The sequence below is a fragment of the Symphodus melops genome (genome assembly GCF_947650265.1).
Source record: "Symphodus melops genome assembly, chromosome: 20".
Classification (NCBI taxonomy): Eukaryota; Metazoa; Chordata; class Actinopteri; order Labriformes; family Labridae; genus Symphodus; species Symphodus melops.
In genome coordinates, this window is record NC_136710.1 from 17,559,083 (window position 1) to 17,584,316 (window position 25,234).

The following is a 25,234-nucleotide window of genomic DNA, read 5'->3' on the forward strand; positions in this document are numbered from 1 at the left end:
AAGTACGAGATATCAGACATGACAGAATTAAAGAAAAGGTTATGTTTTTGGTTTGCTTTTTGGCACCCCCCGAAGGCTCGGTATTGACATAGAAAACAGCTACTGTTTTGTAAAGCTCTCACAAACGCCTGATAGCTTTGTCCAATATTTACTCTAGCCCCACTTCTTTTCATTTGGTTCGGTTTGTTTTCACACTACCTTTTGTTAAGAGCATCAAAGCCTGTCAAATGTTGTAGCAGCCCGTCACTAGGCTACTGCCATCCGGCCTCAGGCTGCACATTGACCGTGAAGTAAACAATAGTGCAGTTAAAGAAAACCTATTTGACATCGTTTACAGACGGCCAAATTTAACCCACAATGCACTGATTTGTCCACTTCCCTTGTTTGGTTTGGATCCCGTTCTCATTTTCAGAGAACCGAAGTGGTGCAATTGTTTGACAGCCGAGACCTTTGTTTTCATGTCGAGTTTCACTTTTGGTCCACAAGCCGGTTCTTTTGAGGATTCACACTATCACAAACCAAATGAACTATCTGACAAAGAGCACAAGAGTTTGTTTTAAATGGGTGCAACAGCCTCACTGCCGATTTCTGTTTGTGCCAAGGTCTGTTGGCACCTCGCACTTCAGCGCCATTCCCTGCCACTACATACAATGCTCCTCACAGTTAGCGTCCCAGTCCATTCCCTGGGCGGGCTTTCAGCACAACTACGCTCTGCTCCGTATCAAATGTCTATTTCAATGGAGCCCACTCACACTCACTTCAGACAAGGAAATGTACTGAGCATTTGTTCAATTTCAAAATAAAACACAACTGGTGGAACGACGCGAGCAAAAAATTGGCAGTTAGCCTCAGCTGTTATATCAGAAAGTATGGGGAGGGGCTAACTGGCTTCTTTTTAGCTTAAGGCTGGTGTTTCAACTTGAAATATGTGATGAGTTTCACAGTCTAAAACAAAGCCTCCTTTCTGAGTGGAGCAAGTAAAGGCAGCTTGAAACAAACAACAACAACATTGCATTCTTGTGCGTAATGAATCCGGACGGTCTCGACGGATGTGGATAAAAAGCAGCGTGGCTGAGAGCCTGACTGATTTTACCCTGATTAAATGAATAATGTCAAGACAATATTTGCAGACTTTAGATGTTAATCATATAGATCATTTAATTTAAATTCATACTGAGTCAACATAGTTTTCCCGGTCATGAGAAAGTCTGCATGTGACATGTTGTTAGGCTATCACCTGGTCTAAACAGATTTTTTTTTTAATCTTACCTGTAAGCGTGTGCGTCTCTTAGCGCATGAGTTTGTGAATTAAATGCAAAAATGTTGTGCAAAAATATTTATTTGCATAAAAGGGCACAGTTTTCGTGCAACCGAAACCGACGCACAGGACAGTTATGGGCGCGTTTAACCCCCTGCGTTTGTTTTGTGTCCTTTTGACTGTTTTGCACAGTTTTAGCGTGTGGAGAAGCCATGCCACCTTTTGTGAATCAGACTATAAGAGTGCATGTAAAAGCCTCCACAGTATAATGGAACTATCTCTACATCTGGTCAAGTCAGTAATGGGTGTACTTTGGCCACCTCTGCTTTTTCCTTCTCATTATCACTCTCACCATTTGAATGATGATTGACACTGAAGCTTCATATTTCCCTCTTCTTCTTTACCTCTTCCTCGCCCTCCATCCCTGCAGAACGTGTGTATATTGTGTGTGTGTGTGTGTGTGTGTGTAGCTTAGACAGCTCCTGAAGCCTGTAATTGAGTGTGTCCACCCACCGCGCTGCAGCAGAGACAGCGCGGTGGAAGGCTTCATTGTGTCGGGGACAATAGATGCGCGCACAAACTCCTCATCGCGCCCCGTCTCACTCTCTGTAAGAGATCCACAACATTGGAGAGCCATTAGTGGGGTGTGCTGTTGTGGATTTTGTGGCCTTACTTTGTTCCTTCAGCATAGCCTCAGAATTACTGTCACACTTATCAGAAATGAACCAAAATATCCTGTGGCTTCTTTTATCTACTGTTTTAGCAGCAGATCGAGACACAGTCTGTACAGAAGACAGGATTAGTGTATTTCGCCTCTTCAGACACAATAAATGCATTTGGGATTATAGCACAAAAATAGATCCCCTCAGGCTCCTCTGCTGCCACACTAAATGCACTAAAAAAAGCATGTATTTTGTGCGTCTGCATCTTGTGCAGAGGTGCGCATGTGTTGTGAAATAGTGACTGTCAAGGTTCCCTGCCTCCTCAGTCACCTAGAAAATACAGGTATACTTTTATATCTGGACCAATTTTTCTGCAACTAATGTGTGAAGGACTGAAATGCCACCATGCATGTGCAAATATAAGCTGGGCATTCTTGACATTGGGCTTCATGGTAGCATGTGAAGGAGAGATTAAAACGCTGGTTTCCTGTTGATTGTGTTTGTGGCTTTTTTTTTATCGGGGTTTGTTTCAAACCACATCGAGGTCACAGGCTGACTGTGCTGTCAAACTTCTGACATAATAAAAATGACCTTTTTCATGTTTACATCGTGACAAACATTTGCTGTTTTAATGTGATAATTCGTGTGTTTTTTAAATGTATAAAAGTCTTGCATGGCGTTTGGCGTTAGTTTTAAAAATGTGATCGTGATGAAAATGTAAAAAAAAAAAATAATCGATAAAAACGCGGATAAAGGTCAAATCTTTATTTCTTTCAAATTTGCCTGCCTTGTGGTTTAACCTTCTTTATTGTCTGAACATGACAAACTCTGAACAGAGGAACATTTCACAAAAATACACTCGCAGCCTATTTCAAATGGAGCCGAGCGTAGCGGAGTAGCAAAACAATGACCTAAGTGACAGCATCGTGCGCGGCGCTGACAGACCGCGGCACGCACAATATTTGAACAGTGGGAGTCTTAATAGCTAGTTGATAACTTCAAGTCCACGTTTTTTGAGAACTTTTGTTTTGAATTAATTATTTGATTCTATAAAAAAGGTGTAAAATGTCATCAGTGACGGCTCTGTTGAGAAATTGCAGCTCTGGCGATATCACTGCTGCTATGTATCAGTGCCTGACACGGAGTAATTTAGCTTCCCTTTTGTACAACTTTAATTCAACCAGAGTAAAGTGCATTTTTATATTTTCCCTTCATGTAAAATGGAGCATATCCTTTTAATGCTTCAAGTAGAGGATGCAGATTGAATTTGTGGGGTCAAATCAAACCGTCACATCAGCAGGGTATGACATTGACAGCCTGATATGGCAATTAAATGAACCAGTTAACAGTCGCTGATTATCTCGCTCGCAGCGGTGTGGAGCAGAATGCTAAATAACTGACTGCATAGCGATTTCAACCACGCAGCCGTGGCTGATAAGAATTTCATTTTCTCTTTGTCACTCTTTGACTCATACTGACTCGCCTTTGGTCTTCTCTCTTCATCCTTTGTGTGTTCATTTAGAGGCACGAGAGTCGACGCAGAGAGTAACGAAGGGAATACCTGAGAGGAGAGGAAGGATGGAGTCCATACTGTCGGAGCAGTCGGCCACCGTGGACGAGCTGGTGGAGGCCTGCATACAAGCATTTGGTTAGTCATTTGACGAATACGGAAACGAGTGCAATTCACTTGAGAAAACAAAAATTCTCGTCGGTTTTTCTAAATGAACGAGATAATTATCTAGGAAACCTGAGCTACGAGGTGCATGCAGCACCAGGGCCTCTGTGGGGATCCAGTATTTTCAGTAATGGTCTTGTTGTCTCTCGAGTCACCAGCCTGATGCATTTCAGAAGCATCACGTCACATGAGTGAAGCGCGTCATTTCGGTCACGTCTGACCCTGACACATCGGAGGGAGGTTTGTGTCTAAACTGGAAAGGTCAAATTTGACAGAGCAAAATCGACAAACCTGTAACTGTACCGTAATTTAAACCAAAGACTCGTTATCGTTCCATGATTTCAAACCCACACCATCATGAACGGTTAAACCAAACAGACTTTCAACATCAGCCGCTGAGAACTTCTGTTGGGGATCGATTGCTCGTTAATCCAGGAAAAAAAGATGAGAGTTGTTTTTTTTCACAATAGTATGACTTGAGAAACTTGTAATCTGAAAATTATTTTCTTTTCTCATTTGAATGCATTACACTTCATGTTGTCTGACTCATTACACTCTATTGTCTTCAAAAATGTACAGTGTACGGAAAGTATTCAGACCCCTTCAAATTTTTCAATTTTTAAAATCAATAAAGTTTATTTTATTTCTCATTAATGTACACTCAGCACCCCATCTCGACAGAAAAAAAAAACAGAAATGTAAATCTATAAAAACAAAACTGAAATATCACATGGTCATAAGTATTCAGACTCTTGCCCTTTAATTGCAACCAGTTGTCCTGTCACTGCAGCTGAAAAACACCCCCATAGCATGATGCTGCCACCACCAGGTTTCACTGTTGGGATTGTATTGAGCAGGTGATGAGCAGGGCCTGGTTTTATCCACACATTCGCCAAAAGGTTCAATCTTGGTCTCATCAGACCAGAGAATCTTCTTTATCATAGTCTGGGAGTCCTTCATGTGTTTTTTGGCAAACTCTATGCAGGCTTTCATGCCTTGCACTGAGGAGAGGCTTCTGTCGGGCTGCTCTGCCATAAAGCCCCAACCAGCTGTAATTAAATACAGCTGGACTCCAATGAAGGAGCAGAACCATCTCAAGGAGGATCAGAAGAAATAGACAGCATGTGAGTTAAATATGAGTGTCACAGCAAAGGGTCTGAATAGTTATGACCATGTGATATTTCAGTTTTTCTTTTTTAATAAATTTGCAAAAGTTGTCAAGATGGGGTGCTGTGAGTGTACATTAATGAGAAATACAATTTACTTTTTGTGATTTCAGCAAATGGCAGCAAGGAAACAAAGAGTGAAAATTTTAAATTGGTCTGAATACTTTCCGTACCCACTGTATGTCAATATTAATCATTTATTGCAACACATGTCATGTCTAATGTCTGGCTTGTTGATGTTTCTCTTGCAGATGAAAAGGGCACTTTGAAGGACACTAACTTGGTCCGCATGTTCCTCATGATGCAACCTTGGTACATCCCTTCAACAGACATGGCTCAGAAGCTGGTGCTCAAGTATCCTTCCCCGTTTTTTTTGCTGCCTCAGAGTTCAATTATGTTATCAGTGGTGTGTTTCTGTAACTGTTGCTCAATGTTTATCTGACAGCAATAGAGTTAGAGCCTTTTGTTTGGCTTTGGACTGCACGAGAATAATGCACCTTGACACAGAACACCCCTGAGTCTATTGTCTTTCTTTGTTGTTTCCTGAATCTGCTCACTGAATGAGGTTGGAAATGTATATATATTTTTTTTGTGTGCAAATATTAGATGCAAAGTTGCACCTTGACTTTTGAATCAGATCCCAAGACGAGAGCTGTTCTGCAGAGCGCCGGACAAACATATGTCACCTCGTCAAGTAATGAACTATTACTCAACTTTTTATCTCGCTTTGTCCTGAAGAGTGAAACAATTCTCCACTTTAAACCTTTCTGAGAACTATGCAGAGACTTGAGTGGTAGCAGATATGAATGCATGTGTGATATCAGGGGAGAGCATGTTGTTCATATTATTCAATTTACAGCTGAACTCTATGGATGCAATATGACTGATAACATTGTTGTATTGCTTGATCCTCACCAGAAAACACCTGAGCACCTAGAACAGGCTTTCCACTGTCTAAAAGGAACCTCTTTTGCCCCCTCTTAGCCAATTGAGCATTCAGTGCAATAAGCGTAGATGTTTTTTGACGTAACATGTGACTGCTCTCCATTACAAGAGCGCCCTGTCATCTCTCCTGCAATTATCAGTGCTGGCGTACAGAGTGAGTGAGTGGTAGAGCAGCAGAGAGAGAGGGAGCGATGAATGATATGTAACATCAAAACAAGACTTGATTTAAAACTCGGGGTTAAAGGCGAGTCTCTGGATCTGTGCGCCCAAGGCATCTGCTGATGTCTCCTCGAGTCTGCCCTGGATCTCAGTTTTGTTTTTTCTCAGAACAGATGCTCTGACTTTTTGATGGATGTTTTTTTCACATATTCCCCATCTGCAAACGGCTGCGCACGATTTCCTCAGCTACCGCAAGAACTTCCTGTTAATTTCTAGGAACAGACCGCACACCAGTAAGACTGGACAGGCGCTGCTGCAGGCACAGGATATAACACACATTTAAACTGTCAAATTGTTAAATGAGTAGGTCGCACATTTTTTACTGTGAGAGAATATAAAAGCACTTTGAAACACTCCGAAACAATGGCCTAAATGAAATTACATTGTCGAAAGTGTAGTGATATAATTTTCTTTTATTCTATTATTTTGGCAAGACACAGAGGGAGCCACTGGAGAGAGGCATGCTCTTATATTTTCTGATCCTTTCTCTAAAGTTTTGAGTGGTTTATGCAGAATAGGTATTCTGCAACGAGTTTTGTTTTTCGGCTAGCACTGCTTTTTGTTTACATGCTGATTGTGTTTTTATTGTTTTTTTTAATTGAATAGATTTTACTGTAGAGGCAGCTGAATGTGTGAAGCTCATCGTCAAAGACAATTTTCCCCAAGGGGACAATAAATGTTTCGTATCGTATGCAGCTTCAGAGCCTCGGGCTACCGACCCTCGACCTAGAAACATGCTGAGCTAACATTTAGCTGCGGTTCAGCAAGCTCACAGATCACATTATACATCCTGTGTACCTCGACACATTGGTTTTAAACATGAAACTGCTATGTTTTGTGCTTTAACTGGTTTTCCTTTTCTCACAATTCAATTTAAAAACAAGTTACCTAGCTAAAAATGTGCAATTGGAAAATAAGGATAGCTGACATTAAGCTAGTTGTAGCTGATGTAGCAATCTTTAACAGCACATAGTTCCTCTTTTCAGCTCTACTACAGCAGGTGCTCATTGCCGTCACAATTTATTAAACTTATGTTTACTGTAGAGTTTTTAATAAGAAATTATTTTCTTTATTTCTGGAGATAGATCATATCAGTGCAATGTAGAGGAACGTAGAAACAACAGCAATTTAATTGTGTCTGTGGAAACATCAGTGCCCGTCATGGGGTATTTTGGCTTCAGTTTTGTCAAACTTTTATAAGGAAGAGAAGCATTGTCCATCTTTACATACAGCCAATAGTCCAGCTCTATTTATTGTTTATAATATATAAAGTATAGATGATACAGAAAATTATTATCAGGGATTTTCTATAAGCGAACAAATCATGCACAGTGTTTAAATTTGAAAGGAAACAGTCCCCGTATTGTGCAGCTTTGGACAGGTCTTTCTGTCAACAGCATTTTCACCATCTTCCTCTCCTTTTCATCGCTTTGTTCTGCCCTCCAGGTATTGGATCACTGAGTTTCCAGCAGAGTTCAATCTAAACCCAGAGCTGGCCGACCAGATCAAAGACTTTAAAGACCTCCTGACCACTGAGGGCAACCAGAGCCAGAGTCAGCTCATTGACCTCGACAGTGTGTGAGTGGACATGTTGCTGAAATCTGAGTGTGACAGTGTGAATGAACGTGTGCGTGTTTGTATGTGTAAATGTTCAGGTCAGCTTGTACCCTTTTTATTGCTTGTTTCTCAGACTTTGCTGAGTTTTGCTCTTTAGGGGTCAGTGACTTCTCCTTTTCCCACAAAAGCCAATTCTGTGTGGCCGCAACTTCCCGCAAGTGTTCCATGAAGAGAAGGTTAAAACTCAGTGACATTTCATAGAAAAAAATCTGTGCTTGTTAAAAAGTTGGGTATTTGTAGTTCCAGGACTTCTGCAATTTATGGCTGAAAGAAAATTAATTTCTGGATACTCAGAGAAATGTCAAACACTTGTTGATTCATGCACAAAGTCAACAAAGTAGCAGTTGTGTTTTTCTCAGATGTGCAGTGTTTTAAACTTTGATTTAGTTGCAGTTGCACATAATTATAACATTTTAATTACTATGTTAAATTGATTCCTCCTGAAAGTAATGTACATACTAATTGACAATGAAAATAGTCATGAGATGGGATTTCTATTCAACATAATATTTAGTATCTATGACTCTAAAGGCGCAGCTGCAAAGTAAGCAAAGGCTAAAAAGCTGCTTTGAATTAGTTTAAATGTTGTCTATTTAAATTAAATATTTAAGAATTTGCATTGTTTTTGCCGTTTTCGATTGTTCTTCTTTGTCCCTCGCAGGCCGTCATATCAGTGGAAGCGGCAGGTAACTCAGCGTGTCCCATCAGTGTCCAAGAAGAGGAAGATGTCCCTGCTGTTTGACCACCTGGATTCCTGTGAACTGGCCGAACACCTGACCTACCTGGAGTACAAATCCTTCTGCAAGATCCTGGTTAGATTGACCTCAGCCTCTTCTCAAACCGTCTCTCTAGATGTGTTTCTACACACATGTCATGAGATGCGTTTCCTGCTGGAGGCTTTTAGTGGTTGCTAAGCAACAACATTTAAAATTTACTTTAACTGGCAGTTCTTGTATGGTTGATTTCTTTTATTTTGCAAGTGTGATGGTTTGATGGCAAGTTGAGGTAACCATTCTTTTATTTTTTTTGGCTTGAAATGAAAAACAGGAAGTAGCTAAATATATAGGGGCACCAAGTCCACATGTCGAAATGTGCAGTTATGATACTTCTCTGTATTTTGACTTGGTGAAAACAATGTTTTCTGAGTTTTAGATTGGCTGACTGAACCAGCCAGCTGCTTTGTCTTCATCATTTACTCATATGTATTTTATTTGCTCATGTCAGTGAAACATTTCAAGCACGAGAACAAACATAGTACACTTTTCCTAAAAATACTGAAACACTGTCCATGAACATACAAGAGCAGTGAGAAGACAACATACTATCCCTGCCACTTTTTTCATTACAAGTCACTCTATACAAAAGTGCATACAGAAAAAAAGGATTAGTCATCTCAATGTTAGATTTAATCTCTAGGTTATTTCTTATTCTCTTTTATGCATTCTTTAAAATAGAATAAAAAACATCATTGTGTCTCAACAGAGTTTATAAAACTTAGACTATAAGCTTATAAACTTGCTAAAATAGACACTGGAATGGATATAAACTCCTTTTGTAATTACAAGATTGTTTTTACAAGTTGAGTTTTGTACAGACAAGAAAAGATCAAATGTATGTCTTTGAGTTAGTGCAAAATAAATGGGTCCCTCCATTTTTGGACTTAATGCTAAGCTAAGCCAAGCCATCTTAATGTAGCATAAGCAAATCTCTTTGGCCGTATCCAGCTGTATGTATGCATCTTAAATCTTATCATCGGCATCTCAAAGGGAAAGCAAACCAGCCCCCTCTTCTTCAGTTTCAGGATTACCACAGCTTTGTGATGCACGGCTGCACAGTGGATAACCCCATCCTGGAGCGCTTCATCACCCTCTTCAACAGTGTCTCCCAGTGGATCCAGCTCATGGTGCTCAGCAAGCCCACCGCCCCGCAGAGAGCTGCCGTCATCTCCCACTTCATCAGAGTGGCACAGGTACGTCCGCTGAGCCGTTCACTGCACACGTTTACAGACAGAGCGCGGCATTGTGTTCAAGCAGCAAGAGAAAGACGAGAGAAGGTAGTCAAAGTGTGAAATGCAGATCAAACCAAGACATTTTCCCCATTATGTGGCACAAATTGGAAGAAAAAGTGCATTTAATTTTGGAAAGCTTTGGCAGTATTAGAATCTTAAGATGCACTCAGAGCTGTAAAAGATAATGCTGCTCAGGGGAATATCTTTTTATAGCTGGGTGATGATGCCTTTTTGGCATTATTCACAGGCTTGTATGGCCTAAGGAGTTTTCAAATTCTTACATAACAGAGGAGCATGTAAAACGACTATTTATTTTAGAGACATAATATCACCAAAATCATGGATCCCCAAAGAGAGCGAGCCTTTCATTGCTCTGGAAAGAATAAAAAAGTATCATCACATCTTTAGTCTGTGCACTGAAAGAATTCAGGGATACAATAGAGAGATCAGGGGCGAGTGTTTGCAAGGTGCACTGCTCAAAACTGCATAGAAAATACCTGGTACAAAGGGGAGACGAGAGGGAAACATTACGTTTTGTTCAGCTTAAGGTACTATCCATTTTTAATGATACTAAAGGTGCACTCCTACTTGGGTAATTCCAAAGGGTGCCCGAGCACTTTAGACCCCCAAAGTCCAGTTCGTGAGGCTCGTGCAATTGTCCGATCTGTGCTTAAGCAAGGTACACTTACTTCTCCCTGGCAGGGTTGGAAGAAGTGTGCTCTGGCATTGTACAGTTTCTCATGCACGAGCCCAAGGCAAGGCGCACAATGTGATCATGTAGTAATATTGAGCCCTGCCTCCAACTGAGAAATCCCGAAATCACTGTATGTGACTAAAATAACTCCAAGTAAGTCACAAAGTCAGTGAAGAAGCAGTCATGTTCTCCATGTTTTTCGCTCATGTGCAGATACACTCTCAACCCTACGTTCTCTTTTTTTTGTTTTGGAGTCCATCTGTGTTGAAAACGAACCCAGCTCATTTACATATTTAAAGCTACAGACACAGAAACAGCCTGTTCTGAGAAGGGCTGAAATAGAAGGGTTCATAGGCATGATCAAAAACAGGATCAAAGTGGACTTACAACAAGACACTTTACAGTTGTGTTTTGGGGAGCTCTGAGACTTATTTAAACTTGTTGAAAAGAAGAATGGTATGTGACCTGGTATGTGAGTTATTATACCTGTTAATCTCGTTTTAACGTTTTCCACTAGTGGAATCATTTAAGTGCTGGTGTAAATCCTAAACATAAACCATAAAAATAAAGTTAAATACATAACCATGGAAAGGAAAAAATAGCTGAAGTAAGTCAGTGAAACACCAAAGTCAGTAAGAATCTTCCACTGGGAGCCATTTATGTCTATCCAACAATTGCTCAAATATTTCAGTTTGGACCGAAGGGATTTAGCCATGATGCTCACTCTTTTTCCTGCTGGTTGAGACCACACTGGGAAACATTCATCCCTCTTTTGAAGACAATATTTTTTTTACTTTATTTTTATCATTATTTTTCAAAATTTTGCAAAGAACTCCCTACAGCGTATGTATACAAAAACTACATTGCCTTGTATGCTTGTGTAAAAGGGAGACTATTCTTAATCCATCCATCTGTGTATTTGTCAAGTCTGTACTCAAAGACTCAAATCAACTGCGGTCATCTACAGGTCAAGTTGCCTCTAATCCTAATCTTTATTTAATTCTGTCTCTTCCCACAAATTCTTCAACAAGTCTGCCAACTTGCTGCCTAATAAGGATCTGTGTCCATATGTCTGGAGACTTGACTTACGATGTGACACAATGTGACAGGATACGATGTGACACGATGTGACACGATACGATGTGACACGATGTGACACGATACGATGTGACACAATGTGACACAATGTGACACGAAACTATGTGATATGATGTGACACGATACGATGTGACACGATACGATGTGACACAATGTGACACGAAACTATGTGATATGATGTGACACGATATGATGTGACACGATACGATGTGACACGATGCGATGTGACACGATGCGATGTGACACGATGCGATGTGACACGATACGATGTGACACGATACGATGTGACACGATACGATGTGACACGATACGATGTGACACGATACGATGTGACGCGATGTGATACGATACGATGTGACACGATACGATGTGACACGATGTGACACGATACGATGTGATACGATACGATGTGATACGATACGATGTGATACGATACGATGTGACACGATACGATGTGACACGATACGATGTGACACGATACGATGTGACACGATACGATGTGACACGATGCGATGTGACACGATGCGATGTGACACGATGCGATGTGACACGATGCGATGTGACACGATGCGATGTGACACGATGCGATGTGACACGATGCGATGTGATACGATGTGATATGATACGATGTGATATGATGCGATGTGACACGATGCGATGTGACACGATACGATGTGATACGATACGATGTGATATGATACGATGTGATATGATGTGACACGATACGATGTGATATGATGTGACACGATGCGATGTGACACGATGCGATGTGATATGATGTGACACGATGCGATGTGATATGATGTGACACGATGCGATGTGACACGATACGATGTGATATGATGTGACATGATGCGATGTGACACGATGTGACACGATGCGATGTGACACGATGCGATGTGACACGACGCGATGTGACACGACGCGATGTGACACGACGCGATGTGACACGATGCGATGTGACACGATGCGATGTGACACGATGCGATGTGACACGATGCGATGTGACACGATGCGATGTGACACGATGCGATGTGACACGATGCGATGTGACACGATACGATGTGATACGATGTGATATGATACGATGTGATATGATGCGATGTGACACGATGCGATGTGACACGATACGATGTGACACGATACGATGTGATACGATGTGATACGATACGATGTGATATGATACGATGTGATATGATACGATGTGATATGATGCGATGTGACATGATGCGATGTGACACGATACGATGTGACACGATACGATGTGATACGATGTGATACGATACGATGTGATATGATACGATGTGATATGATACGATGTGATATGATGTGACACGATACGATGTGACACGATGCGATGTGACACGATGCGATGTGACACGATGCGATGTGATATGATGTGACACGATGCGATGTGATATGATGTGACACGATGCGATGTGACACGATACGATGTGATATGATGTGACATGATGCGATGTGACACGATGCGATGTGACACGATGCGATGTGACACGATGCGATGTGACACGATGCGATGTGACACGATGCGATGTGACACGATACGATGTGACACGATGCGATGTGACACGATACGATGCGACACGATATGATGTGACACGATACGATGTGACACGATATGATGTGACACGATATGATGTGACACGATACGATGCGACACGATATGATGTGACACGATGCGATGTGACACGATGCGATGTGACACGATGCGATGTGACACGATGCGATGTGACACGATGCGATGTGACACGATACGATGTGACACGATGCGATGTGACACGATACGATGTGACACGATGCGATGTGACACGATGCGATGTGACACAATGCGATGTGACACGATGCGATGTGACACGATATGATGTGACACGATACAATACAATTTGAAATGATGCGGTAGGACACCATACAATATTACATCTCACTGTATTGTGTATTTGTGATGGATTTCAGTGTTGTATCTTTAGCTGTCTCCACAGTAGTACTGCCCTTTTTTTCTTTTTCCGGTGAGCAAACTTTTGTCCCTCATAAAAAACACATCCTGAATTAACCTCACAATGTCTTATCGCAGCAGAGCTCCTTTCCTCAGCAGGGCACCTCAGAGGGGAACCCTGCTGAGAGTCTCTAACCTTTTCATCTCCCTTTAATGGAACATTGAGTTTTTTTACAGTGGTGTCTGTAGTTTTGACAGTGTAGCAGTGAAGAGAGCTGTCTGGGGTGATGGCTTAGACAGATGAGCATCTCTCTGACCTTAGCCTCTGTCAGTGCCCACAATCAACTTCAGATTATATATTTTTTGTAGATGCTGTACAGAGGTGCAGGTCACATACTGGAGAAAACTGCAACTGCCTTCCCATCTATTGACAAAAACTTTATGTTTATGTATACTGCATAAGACACTTTAGGAGGACCACATTTGAAAGTGCATTTAATTTTGGAAAGCTTTGCAGGTATTAAGATTTTAAGATGCCCACTGAGAGCTCTTCAGGATAATGGTGCTAAGGGGGAAACTTTTGTCTCGGTGGGTGATGATGCATTTTAGCCTTATTCACCGGCTTTAAACTCCAAAGGAGCTTTAAAATTATGTAACATAATGAAGGAGCCTGGAAAACTTGTATTTAATTGTTGACCGAGGGAGTGGTCCAATTTGAAAGCTTGTTGCAGCTGATGATTTTGTTCCAAATTTTGGACTCAGTCATTTTTACGGAAAGGTTGAACATTTGTGTGGACTTCTCAGTGAGAGATCCCAGTTTATCTATGCCAATGTGAAACGTTTTAAACTTTGGTATTTAGAAATGTAGCCACAGCAGGGACAAAATTTAGGTTCATGCTGATTTCGAATGTTTTTTGAGGTTGCACAGAGGGAAGCCATGACATACTTGACATTTGCAGAAGCTTCCCTCGGGGAGCAAAGCAGTGAATTGCACATGACTCACACTTGTTATCAATTATCCTAAATGCAGAAATTCTTCTTTTGTGCTCTTTCTAAATGCCTGTTTCGATTCATGTCACAAAGCGTCCGTGCTTTCCAGCTCTGATAAACACAACGCATCACCAATTGGTTGACGATGAGAGGATGATCGCTTTGTTGGACACACGGTGGAAAACGTTGGCAACGTTGACAATGAAACCTTTCCCAGGCTTCGCTCACAGCCGCATGCACGTGCAGTTTAACCGAAGCTACTCCTCAAACGATGGCCTGCCCTCCATACAGCTTTACCAATTGATTGTAAAGGGTGTCTGAGCTGAATCAAATGATCCCCTCTGGCAGCCCTCCCACACAGCTGCGACCCTTATTGATTTTTAGTGAGATGCCAGGCAGGCTGAAGGGCAGAAAGGAGCCCCGCAGAGCGCCATTCACAAAGAGTTTGCTCAAGTTTGACACTCATAGGTCACAACATTTAGTTATAACTTGGTTTACTTGTTTACGCTCTATAATGTAACTGTATTGTCCCTGTTTTTGTTTCGTGTATGTGGCAAGAGACATCAGTGGGACTCCAAAGCCCCCTGCAACAACAGATGGGTGATGTCACTCAGACTTTGTCCATTAATATCAACAGTCTATGCACAATATGATGCAAAACTTGAATCCCTCTGGAGTGATGCGTCCTGGACTCCAGGGTTGCACACATTTAGCTGCCCCTATAGTACACATACTTCAAAACAATCAGGAATCCAGACAATCCACATGTAAACAGAGAGGCACAAACCAGTGACACACACCATATGTTTTGTACATTAACTCTACTCCACATGTTGTAATCTTTACACAACATAAATGTAAAAGGAGATAAATGCACAGGCCCTATTGCCCAAAAAAACCAACCTTTTTCAACTTGTTATTTCTCCCTCTCCTTCTCGTCCACAGAAGCTCCTACAGTTGCAGAACTTCAACACCCTGATGGCGGTGGTGGGCGGCCTCAGCAACAGCTCCATCTCCCGTCTCAAAGACACGCAGGCCCACATCAGTGCAGAGACCAACAAGGTTCAGTATGAGCTGCTGCCACCCCCCAAACCATCGCTGATCTATTTCTGGCTCCCGCAGCCAAACAGTCAAAAAAAAATTCAATACTGACTGCAAAGTCTATATGCACTTAGTTAGCAAGTGGCTCTTGATTCAGTGATCCACTTTCCCTCTGTGTGAGCTGCCAGCCTACTTTTCGTGCCCGTTACTCCCACACAGTGTCTTTTGAAAAGTATGAGTTTGAGCCATAAAACTTGAAAGTTAAATTCAATAGTCGGAGGAGTTAGAGACTCCTCAGTTATGTAAGTCCATCTGGAGCAAAGTATTCTGGACTGTTTCTAAACGTGTCTCGCCAATTCTTTCTGATGTTCCCCTGCTTTCTTCAATTCCTCCTCCTAAATGGTTGAACCCCCCTGAATTTCCTGTTCCCGCAGATTTTTAACAACCTCATCGAACTGGTGACATCATGCGGAAACTACAGTCAATACCGCAAACGCTTCTCCGACTGCGCCGGCTTTCGATTCCCCATCCTCGGCGTGCACCTGAAAGACCTTATCGCCGTGCACGTGGCGCTGTCAGATTGGGCAGACAAAGAGAAAACACGCGTTAACCTGACTAAGACCCAACAGCTGTACACCATACTGCAGGAGCTGGCTATGATCCAGACCACGCCGCCCAGCATCGATGCTAACACAGACCTGCTCAACCTGCTCACGGTGAGTGCAAAAAAAACCCCACTGGCGTGTGTGTGTGTGCAGCGTCCAAGGTGAGTGTTCTGCGTGAATCAAAAGCAGATTGCAGAGCCGGGATCAGGTGCTGTGAATTTGTTATTCATTATAAAGTGCAGCAGAATTCAAAAGAGCTCATTAAGCAACCAAACAGCAGTGAAGTAGGAGGAAAAAAACTTTGAGAAGGACAAACACTTTGAGTCCAGCCTGTGTAGCAGGCAGTCTGTTTGATACTCAAGCGTTCGCTCTGCTTTGAAAAGATTGGCTCATGTGCATTGGCAAGCTCCAGCAAAACCTGAGCACAGGGAAACGCCGGAGAATGTATGAAAACAAAGCATTCTAAGTAAGCCAAACTCAGTGTGTTCAATGTTTAGATACTGTGGTCAAGAGATATGGGAGCAGCCAGATTATAACCTTTGAAAAAGAGCTTTGTGACTGCTGGGGAACCTTTAAATCATTGAAAATGAGCAGCTGCGTTTGCTGCAGAAGTCGAGTGACTGTACAGCTCTGCATCTCAAATCTGGGTTGTGCTGCTCTTCAGGCGTCTGCTTTGTTCTCCTGAGAAACTTTGTAAGACGGCTCTTATTTGTCCATCGCTGCCGTCTGATGATGTCACTTCCGTATCCAGGGTGTGCACCCCGCTCATACACGCAGTGCTGAATGCGCCGCCGCATCCCGTCTTCGCCGTGCACTCGGCAGCTGGTCGTGCACTCTCGAGTCAATGCTGGAGTTTCCACTGCTATCCGAACATTTCAGAGTTACAGCCTGTTTCTGCTTGTGGAGCTTATTTAGAAACATGCAGAGGCGTCTGAGGTCGGGTACATTCACTTCTGTCTGAACCATTTCACTTGCCCGCTTCGACCCCTGAAACACCTGTTGGTTTGCCGTGATGACTGGTCGCACATCTGGCAAACCGAGGGGGCGTCCCAACTGCCCGACCTTCTCTGGTCAAAACAAAAAAACGGAGCATTCAGGACCAGAATGTAAACTAAGTCGAGGGCATACCGGCTGCTTTATTGTTATCAGAGAAGCTTGACACGGCATGTTTCCTTCATGTCTAAACAAGATTATATTCAGTAGATATCGGACATGTGGGTCCTTTAACCACCTTCTGTTGAGGCAGTTCCTGCAGTAATCATGGACTTCTTTAATTGGGACCTTAAAAGGATTCCTTGGCTTTAGGAGCCAAGCTCATGTGGACACTCAAAAACTGCAGTTTGTTTTTTGCACTTCCACCCTGACTTCAATATTCAACACTGCAGGTTGCTGATGTAAAATCTGCACTCCTCGAAGTCACTAAATCCTAACAGGAAGTTGGCTTGAATAATCAGGATATGGTAGAATTATAGGATGACTTCTCATCTTTTATTTAGTCAGAGCACCTAAACTGAGAATGCTTAGTGAGACTGATCTCAGCTTTGGAGCTGCCTGTGCTTCAGCACGAAAGCTGAAGTGCTGTTTTCACTCTTCAGACTAAACCTCTGAGTGTGAGTGTGAGTGTGTGTGTGTGTGTGTGTGTGTGTGTGTGTGTGTGTGTGTGTGTGTGTGTGTGTGTGTGTGTGTGTGTGTGTGTGTGTGTGTGTGTGTGTGTGTGTGTGTGTGTGTGTGTGTGTGTGTGTGTGTGTGTGTGTGTGTGTGTGTGTGTGTGTGTGAAGATTTTTTTTTGGCAGATGTAGATAAGACTTTCCTGGATTTGAGAAGGGAAGCTTACTGGAGTAAAGAAACCTCCAGAGATCAATCACTCAATCTGGCGTCAGGTGTTCACCAGAGATTACAGCCGCTTCTCCTTCTTTTTTTCTTTCTGTGAAAATGACAGAAAACAACTTGACAGGTTTTGAAGTGGAGGGAATTCGGGGAAGTTTGTTGGACAGAGTCAATACCCAATTATCGTACGCCAGCGCTTATTGCAGTTGATTTAAGCTGAGTCCTGCTTGGCTCCGAGCAGAAGGAAAGAAAGTCAATAAACCGCTCAAAAAAGAGGAAGCATGCCCGCCTAGGGAGCTTAAAAAGCAAAACACAAGTTTGAAGTTTTTTTTTCTTTTTTGAGTCGTATTCATCAGCTTTTCAAAGAAAAGAGAATCTTTTTCATACTCTCAAGTGTGGTGCACAAGTTGCAGTTAACCTTTTCCTTAAAAGAGTGGAAGCGGCACTGAATCACAAGGCCAGACAAGAAGAAAAGCTCTTTTTCCTTCCGCACCACTTACCCCTTCAACTCAATAAAACTCAGGAAACACAATTACGGTAGGAGAAGAACCCTGAGGAACAAATAATGGGGGGCCAACAATGGATGAAGTGGATGATTACTTTTGGCAACCTGCTGAGGTAACTGGAGCAAAACCATATTCATGAACAGCTGTTTAAATAGACAATATGGTTGCACTTCGCTGTCTCGCTTATCGAGGAGGCTTTGTGTTAAACTACTGAGGAAATGTGGAGACTGAATACTTTCGTTAGCTCAAATATTTCCAACTGTTATCAAAGAAATCCTTTCTTTTATCGTCGTAACGGCTTGTGTCTTTCGTGGCAGCGAAGAGAGTCGCTCCCATGATTCCCTGCCAGAATCAACGTCATCTTTTGTTATTTGTGTCGATTAGGAATTTATAAACTGTGCGTTTAAGTCAAAAAATACAAACGCAATAAAAACCACACAAAGCTGTAATTGACACTGTTGTCATTGTTATTTTCAAGCCTTCAAAATATTAAATATTTAAATGTTTTCTGAACAAGCTTTCATTGAGCTGCTGTGAGGCTCTTTGATTTTTGCGTCCTCTTTACGCCAAAAGCTACTTCTTGTCTCTTTGGGTATCAAGTCGTATTCATTCTAAAGTCGAGCCTTTCTTAAAACACTTTACACCACGCAGCGCGCAAATGTGAGTGTCAAATCCTCCGAGGGTGGAGTGAGGGTGAGAAGTTAAACCCTCCAACAGCCGATGCTGGTTTACCGTACAGGTTTAAGACCATTTATTGTTCATCATGTGAGATGCTCCACACAGAGAACTTCTGCATTCTCAAAATACTCCTTTATTTAAACTGAATTCTTTTGAATCAGACATAAATAGTAGTATCGTACAGATTACATTAAAATCAGGCCCTGACAGTCCTGTTGTTCTGAAATCCTCTTTGTACACTACAGCAGTAGGAAGACTCTGTGGATCAGCATGTGAGCGGTTCCTTAAGTGTGTGACATCACTTGAAAGCTATGAATAGTTGGAGTATGTGTCAGAGTGCTGTTATAAAGTCTGTTCACCACACTTCTATTTTACAGTCTGACTTCAGTTTGCACAACCATGTGACTCTATTCCACGCCCATCAACAAGAACATGCAAAAGACCATTTTTAAACTTCTCACCCTGAAACAGTTTTTGGCTTTACTTACAAAAACTATAACCAGTGAGTGTGTGCATTTTCAGAGGTTGATGGGTTGAATGATATAAATGTCCCTAAAGCTGAATCTATCAACAGACTGGATAATATTAACGCAACATATCACAGCCGTGGTTCTGATCTAACAGACAACACTGAGACTCTGTGCAGGCTGAAAGATTTAATGATCAGTGTGGAGCCATTATATACAGTACAACACTTTGGATATTTCTATACATGGTCTGGAGAATCACATCACTTTTACTCTTTAAATGTCAAACCTCCATTTGAAGAACAGTTCCTCATTCTACTGTCAACTGAGGCCATACATTATACTTTTGTGATGCTTCATATAACATGCTTCTCTTCAAATATGGTCATAGCTTCTCAGAATAGATCGTAGTCTGCTGACAGCAAAGTCACCTCTACACAGTGTAACCAAACTGAACGTATTCACAGAAATTCGTGCTATCCGAGGAATAAAAAAAAAAAAGAAAAACAACATAACCACCTCCCTGCTAGATGGTGTGTATAAGGAAAAAAACAAAAAATGCACATTTTAATTCAGATGGTTTGCAACTTGGGAGGTGGCTGTGGGTTCGTGGTAGAGTCTCTTGTCTCAACCAAGCAGCAACCTCAAGTCTTAAGAAATGTAAGCCAATGTGGAAGTGCAAAGTCCTGCAGTTCATCGAGTCTTCGCTTGAGCCTGGCTGCACCAGAAGTCACAAACATGGCAGGCGAAAAGGCAGTTTATACAGCATAAATAAACATGTTTACAGCCTGGTTCAAATAACTAAATAGACCTCATTGCTTACTGTCATCACTGGCACACACTGTAGGGGGGGAATGTTTTAAAAACCACTCGAACCACTTTGATTTTGAAAGCGGTACATGTTATCCATAGTTAGGGTGTAGCTGACATGATTGACAGATGGGCGCTATGTAACGGTTCATTAAGAGGATTCTCTCGCCTCAGCTCCAGCTATCAGCCTGTCCTTAGGTTGACTGAAAGTTAGTGTGGGGCCTGTATTATTATCAGGCATGTTCATGGACACCCCAGATTGGCTGACACCACTGAGGCTTCGTCCATTAATATCTGTGATCTCAACTATAAGGTTGGTGGTTCGATACCCATCTCCTGCAGCCACGTGTACGATGTGTCTCTGGGCCACACAATAACCACAAGTTGCTCCTGCTGCTTCGCAGGAGGTGTGTAAATGGACAAGTTCAAACTGATGGACACTTTACACAGCAACCTCTGCCATCAAGAAGAGAAAAGTGCAACACAAACTCAAGCTCATGAGTTTTATTTACAGCACTGTCAACCACACTTCATAGAATTAGGTGTACATTGTGTTTTATTATATGACGCTTGCTGCTGTCTTGCTCAAGGACACATCGACATGTGGCTGCAGGAATCGAGAATCAAACCTGCAACCTCCTGGTTGAGAGACGACCGACTCCCCCAACGAACCACAACCGCACCCTCTTGTCTAAGTCGTCAAATGTACAAAGTCATTTCCACTGGCTGTTTATGTCCTGTTCTCTGCAGGTGTCTCTGGATCAGTACCACACAGAGGAGGAGATCTATCAAATGTCTCTGCAGAGAGAACCTCGTAAACCAGCGGTGAGCAGAACACTTTGAGTCTCGTAATCGATGTTTGCTCAACTGTCCCACATTTGTCAGTAATATACTACCCTCTGCTCCTGTCAGGATGTGATGGATAGTCTGGATTGTTCACTTTTAAACACTCCATGAAGCTCCCATGATGATCGACGTGATGTCTTTCATGCTATGTCCCCAAAATATTGAATTACGTGGGAAACAATTCTTCAGATATTTAGATATGTTGCACCTTCCATGTCCTCCAATAGATTCCCCGACAGCTTCTTATTGAGCGCTGTCTTGAAAACCGACATGAATGCATATCGGGAATCTTTGTTTTCCTCGCCTCGTGACATCTGATCGGCTGCGGTGACCCTTGACTGCCTCCCTGCATCGCAGCTGTCTTTTCTTGCCTTTGGAGGCTGACAGCTTCAGCTTCCCTGCGTTGATATGGGTCTCACGCTCTTTGGTTTTATTCCCACTTTATAGCAGAACTCCAGCCCCGCCCCCGCACCTGAAACCAAGCCCACCATGATCGACGAGTGGGCCGTGTCCGTGAAGCCCAACGCCGACCCGACGATCATCAAGAAGCACATCGAGAAGATGGTGGAGGTGAGTCTCTCAGGCTTCACAGTTTCCCCTCTCACAGTGCTAATTATAACCTCTGGGCTCCAAAGGGGCAGGCGGTTGAAGGCTGAATTATCTGTTGTTATTCGCACCAACGCCGTCTTGACACGATAAGTGTGAGGAGCTCTGCTCTTTTGGCCAATGGCTAGTAATCTTTCACTATAATTACCCAGGCTGGGGAGGTCATCTGACGTTTGTAGCTCTATTTCGGGGGATTTTCTCAAGAATATAAAGTACTGTATATGAACGTGGTTCCCTGTGGGGTGACAATCCTTCCCTTGATTTTTTTTTTTTTAATTGAGTAAAGAGTAGAATTATTGATGATGATGGTTTCGTTTGATCATGACAATGTTAATATTAACTTCAAACTGTTTTGGAATACAAAATAATGTAATTTCAAATATGTGATTCGAAATGTGATTAATCTTGATGGTCATAACTGACTGACTTCATACACGTTGACACTTTACAGTGTTTACAATATTCTATTCTACATTTATTATTTTGTACATTCAAATTACTCCTTTTATTTGTTGTTTCTATTCTATTATTGCTAAACAGAGTTTATTGTTATTATTGCTATTGCATGGCCTCCGGAACAGTCCTTACATTTCACTGCACATCTGTATGAGCATGTGACCAATAAAAATCTTGAATCGTGAATCATAAATAAAGCTTCACTCGGTCGACGAGCTTGGACGAGTTGATAACTTGCACTAACTGCTGTCGTTTTTGGATTTCAGGATTTTTTTTTTTGGATGTCATATTTGTGTTTCAGAAGTTGTTAGGTTGCTGGTTTCAGGATGTGTCTGCTCTCAGTCAGACTCAAAAGAAATGGAATCACAGATGGAAAGTTTGCTCATGGCCGTCTCATAAAGATGCTTGATTTATTCCCATTGTTTAATGAACGTTGAGGAATGTAAATCACGCAGGGAGGCTTCATCAGAGCCTCATAATGAAACACATTATTTCTTTAATATGATGCCAGATTTGTGGCTCAGCTTTGTTGTCATTTGAAACAACAAGATTACACAACGATATGGAACTTTGTCCTCCTCCTCCTCACCACACACAAAGAAGACATTACCACAAATATTCATGTGCTTTAAAAGAATTGAGTCAAATAAGCACCTAGAAACATATATAACACTTTCTCTAAATCATTTGACCCAAAACATTAGTGGGCCTCATTCTGGGATTAATCATGTTTTCTTATCTGAGGGATGAAAAAGATAATATAAAATAAGATAATCCTTTATTCATCTCGCAAGCAAATGAATTTACAGTGTTACAGCAGCAAAGCAGGATAGCAGAAATATATATCACCTCACTAAAAATATAAGTGGAGAAAGAAATATGCATCAAAAAAGGAACAGTTGAAATGCCAGTAAATGAACAATGTAAGTCTGTGTAAAAAGACGTACATCGACATAAGGTAAACATCATGACATCATTGCATTTAATTTAAAACTACACTTGTACTACAGATTAACATGACACTTCAGCTTTTAGCACATCTCTTGTTCCAGTGTAACCGTTACTCACACTCCTGAATAAAAGCTTGTTTGCTGCTGACCTCCTGCAGTAGTAACTCCACTTCACAGATGAGAACTTTCTTCTATGTTAGGACTCCAGTGCTCCGCTGACGCCATTTTCAGGCATCTTTATAACCGTGTCTGGTTTTTTTTTTTTTTTTTTTTTTTTTTTTTGCTGCCAGCACGTGTCTGCGTTTCTACTGGTACTCATGCCCTTTTATGGGCATTAGAGTGCTATTGCTAATTAGGAACAACATGCACATGGTTTCAACTTACATGAGAGGAGAACACAGCTGCGAACAAATCAGTCATTTTAGAACATGTTGGAATGAATCTGATAGAGAGTCTTCTTGGAAGTCTTAAACAGATATTGGTGAATGAGGCCCAATGTCTGAAAGTCAAAATCAGCCCTCTTTTTGTCTGTATTGGAAAAATAACCATCAAAAAGAAGAAACATCCATGAACCGACCTCGGGGGGTCAAACATACAAAACATTGTAATAAATCTTTGTCATTTGATACAAGGATAGCATAGTGATTTATGTAATATTCTGCAGCCTGTATATCCATGTGTTGATTTATAGGGATGTTGGTAAAGTTAGTCCGGCCCACTGGAGGTCTCATTCGAACTAACCCCGCCCCCGTCCAATTTAAGTTTGACACTTTATTAGTTGGTACCTTGACAAAAATACCTCATAAAATGCCTTGATTTGTATCCAAATAATTCTGTTTTTTGTAGACATATTTCTTTTTTAGATTTAGATGGATTTTAAATGTTCTGAGCAGTTTGGTGACATGAAAGTCAACAGTGAAACTAACCTTTCGTCACATCTTTCATGTTCTCAGTCGGTCTTCAGGAACTTTGACACTGACGGTGACGGCAACATCTCCAGGGACGAGTTTGAAGCTATCAGGAACAACTTCCCTTACCTCAGCAAGTTTGGAGAACTGGACAAGAACCAGTGAGCACGTGCACAACCGTTAACCGCTGTGTCGAACCCACTGCACGTTACAGAAACGACCTCAACCTGCATTTCTCTTCCGCTCCTCTCTCCTCGCAGAGACGGCCAGATCAGCCGAGAGGAGATGATCGACTACTTTATGAAAGCCAGCTCTCTGCTGAACTGCAAGATGGGTTTCATCCACACTTTCACTGAGGCGACCTACGTCAAGCCCACCTTCTGCGAGCACTGCGCTGGATTTGTGAGTCCAATTTGAATTTGAACCTCACTTCAAAGTGTCCCAAATAACACCCTGCACATTTCACACTTTAAGCACGACACTGCTTTTAACGCGACTGAAAACCTAAACAAAAAACAAAAAACATCCTTAAAAGCATAAATTCAATTTAGGACTGTATTTGTAAAATTTCTGATATTGAGTTTGACATGTTAAATTAGTAACTTTGAGGGAAACTCATGTGCTGTTCATGCACCTTCAGCCCGCGTCAGGCGTGTTTATTGTGTCAGTCATGGCGACTGTCGCGACCAGACGTTACAACTCTAAAATTACGGATTTCTCTTTGATAAGTGTTGGAATATTTGAGGTAATGTAAGTACTCAACAAAAAAATACAGGTGATGTAACATAGGTTTAGTCAACGTATGTGCAAATGTTCTAATACAAGTCTACATATCGTACCTTGTGATTTTTTTAGTCGATAATGTCTAAGCCTTGCTCATCTGTTTATGGTGAGTCTCAGTTCAACAGTAAAATAAACATTACACCGAGGCTTCCCTTTGTCTCACTTCAGCTGTGTGAGCCTGCAGAAAAATAACAACCCTGACTTGTGATTGGCGTATTATTGGTGGGTGCAAAGTTAACACGATCATAAATATAGATTTGTGAAAATACAAGCTCTGAATCTGTTTTCCGTAGAATGAAGGCACTATCGATCGTTACTGATGCGTTCATGAACGTAAGGAAATCTGATTGTTTTTTTCGTGTCACACATGTTTGGTATGATTGAGTTGAAGTGATTGATCTACAATGGATTATGAGCTGCACTGTAATGCAGATTTATGTCTATAGAGCCTGAATCAATGTTAGA

The 25,234-nt window shown here is 41.7% G+C and overlaps 2 protein-coding genes across 6 annotated transcripts in view; one reads left to right on the plus strand and one right to left on the minus strand.

The window, feature by feature from the left end:
* Positions 1-25,234, minus strand: part of LOC306841236 (ependymin-like) — a 130,480-nt gene that overhangs the window by 48,585 nt on the left and 56,661 nt on the right. The window lies entirely within an intron of this gene.
* The window catches only part of LOC306841224 (RAS guanyl-releasing protein 2-like), an 83,612-nt gene that overhangs the window by 44,113 nt on the left and 14,265 nt on the right, over positions 1-25,234 (plus strand). For all 5 annotated transcript variants that reach the window (XM_079370977.1, XM_079370974.1, XM_079370978.1 and 2 more), the window contains 12 exons: positions 3,443-3,568; positions 5,013-5,115; positions 5,399-5,455; positions 7,372-7,503; positions 8,204-8,354; positions 9,338-9,511; positions 15,232-15,348; positions 15,762-16,043; positions 20,971-21,045; positions 21,514-21,636; positions 24,032-24,147; positions 24,247-24,388. In XM_079370977.1, coding sequence (XP_079227103.1) covers positions 3,499-3,568; positions 5,013-5,115; positions 5,399-5,455; positions 7,372-7,503; positions 8,204-8,354; positions 9,338-9,511; positions 15,232-15,348; positions 15,762-16,043; positions 20,971-21,045; positions 21,514-21,636; positions 24,032-24,147; positions 24,247-24,388 — 1,542 coding nt within the window. In that variant the 5' untranslated portion in view covers positions 3,443-3,498. The remainder of the gene's footprint in view (positions 1-3,442; positions 3,569-5,012; positions 5,116-5,398; positions 5,456-7,371; positions 7,504-8,203; positions 8,355-9,337; positions 9,512-15,231; positions 15,349-15,761; positions 16,044-20,970; positions 21,046-21,513; positions 21,637-24,031; positions 24,148-24,246; positions 24,389-25,234) is intronic.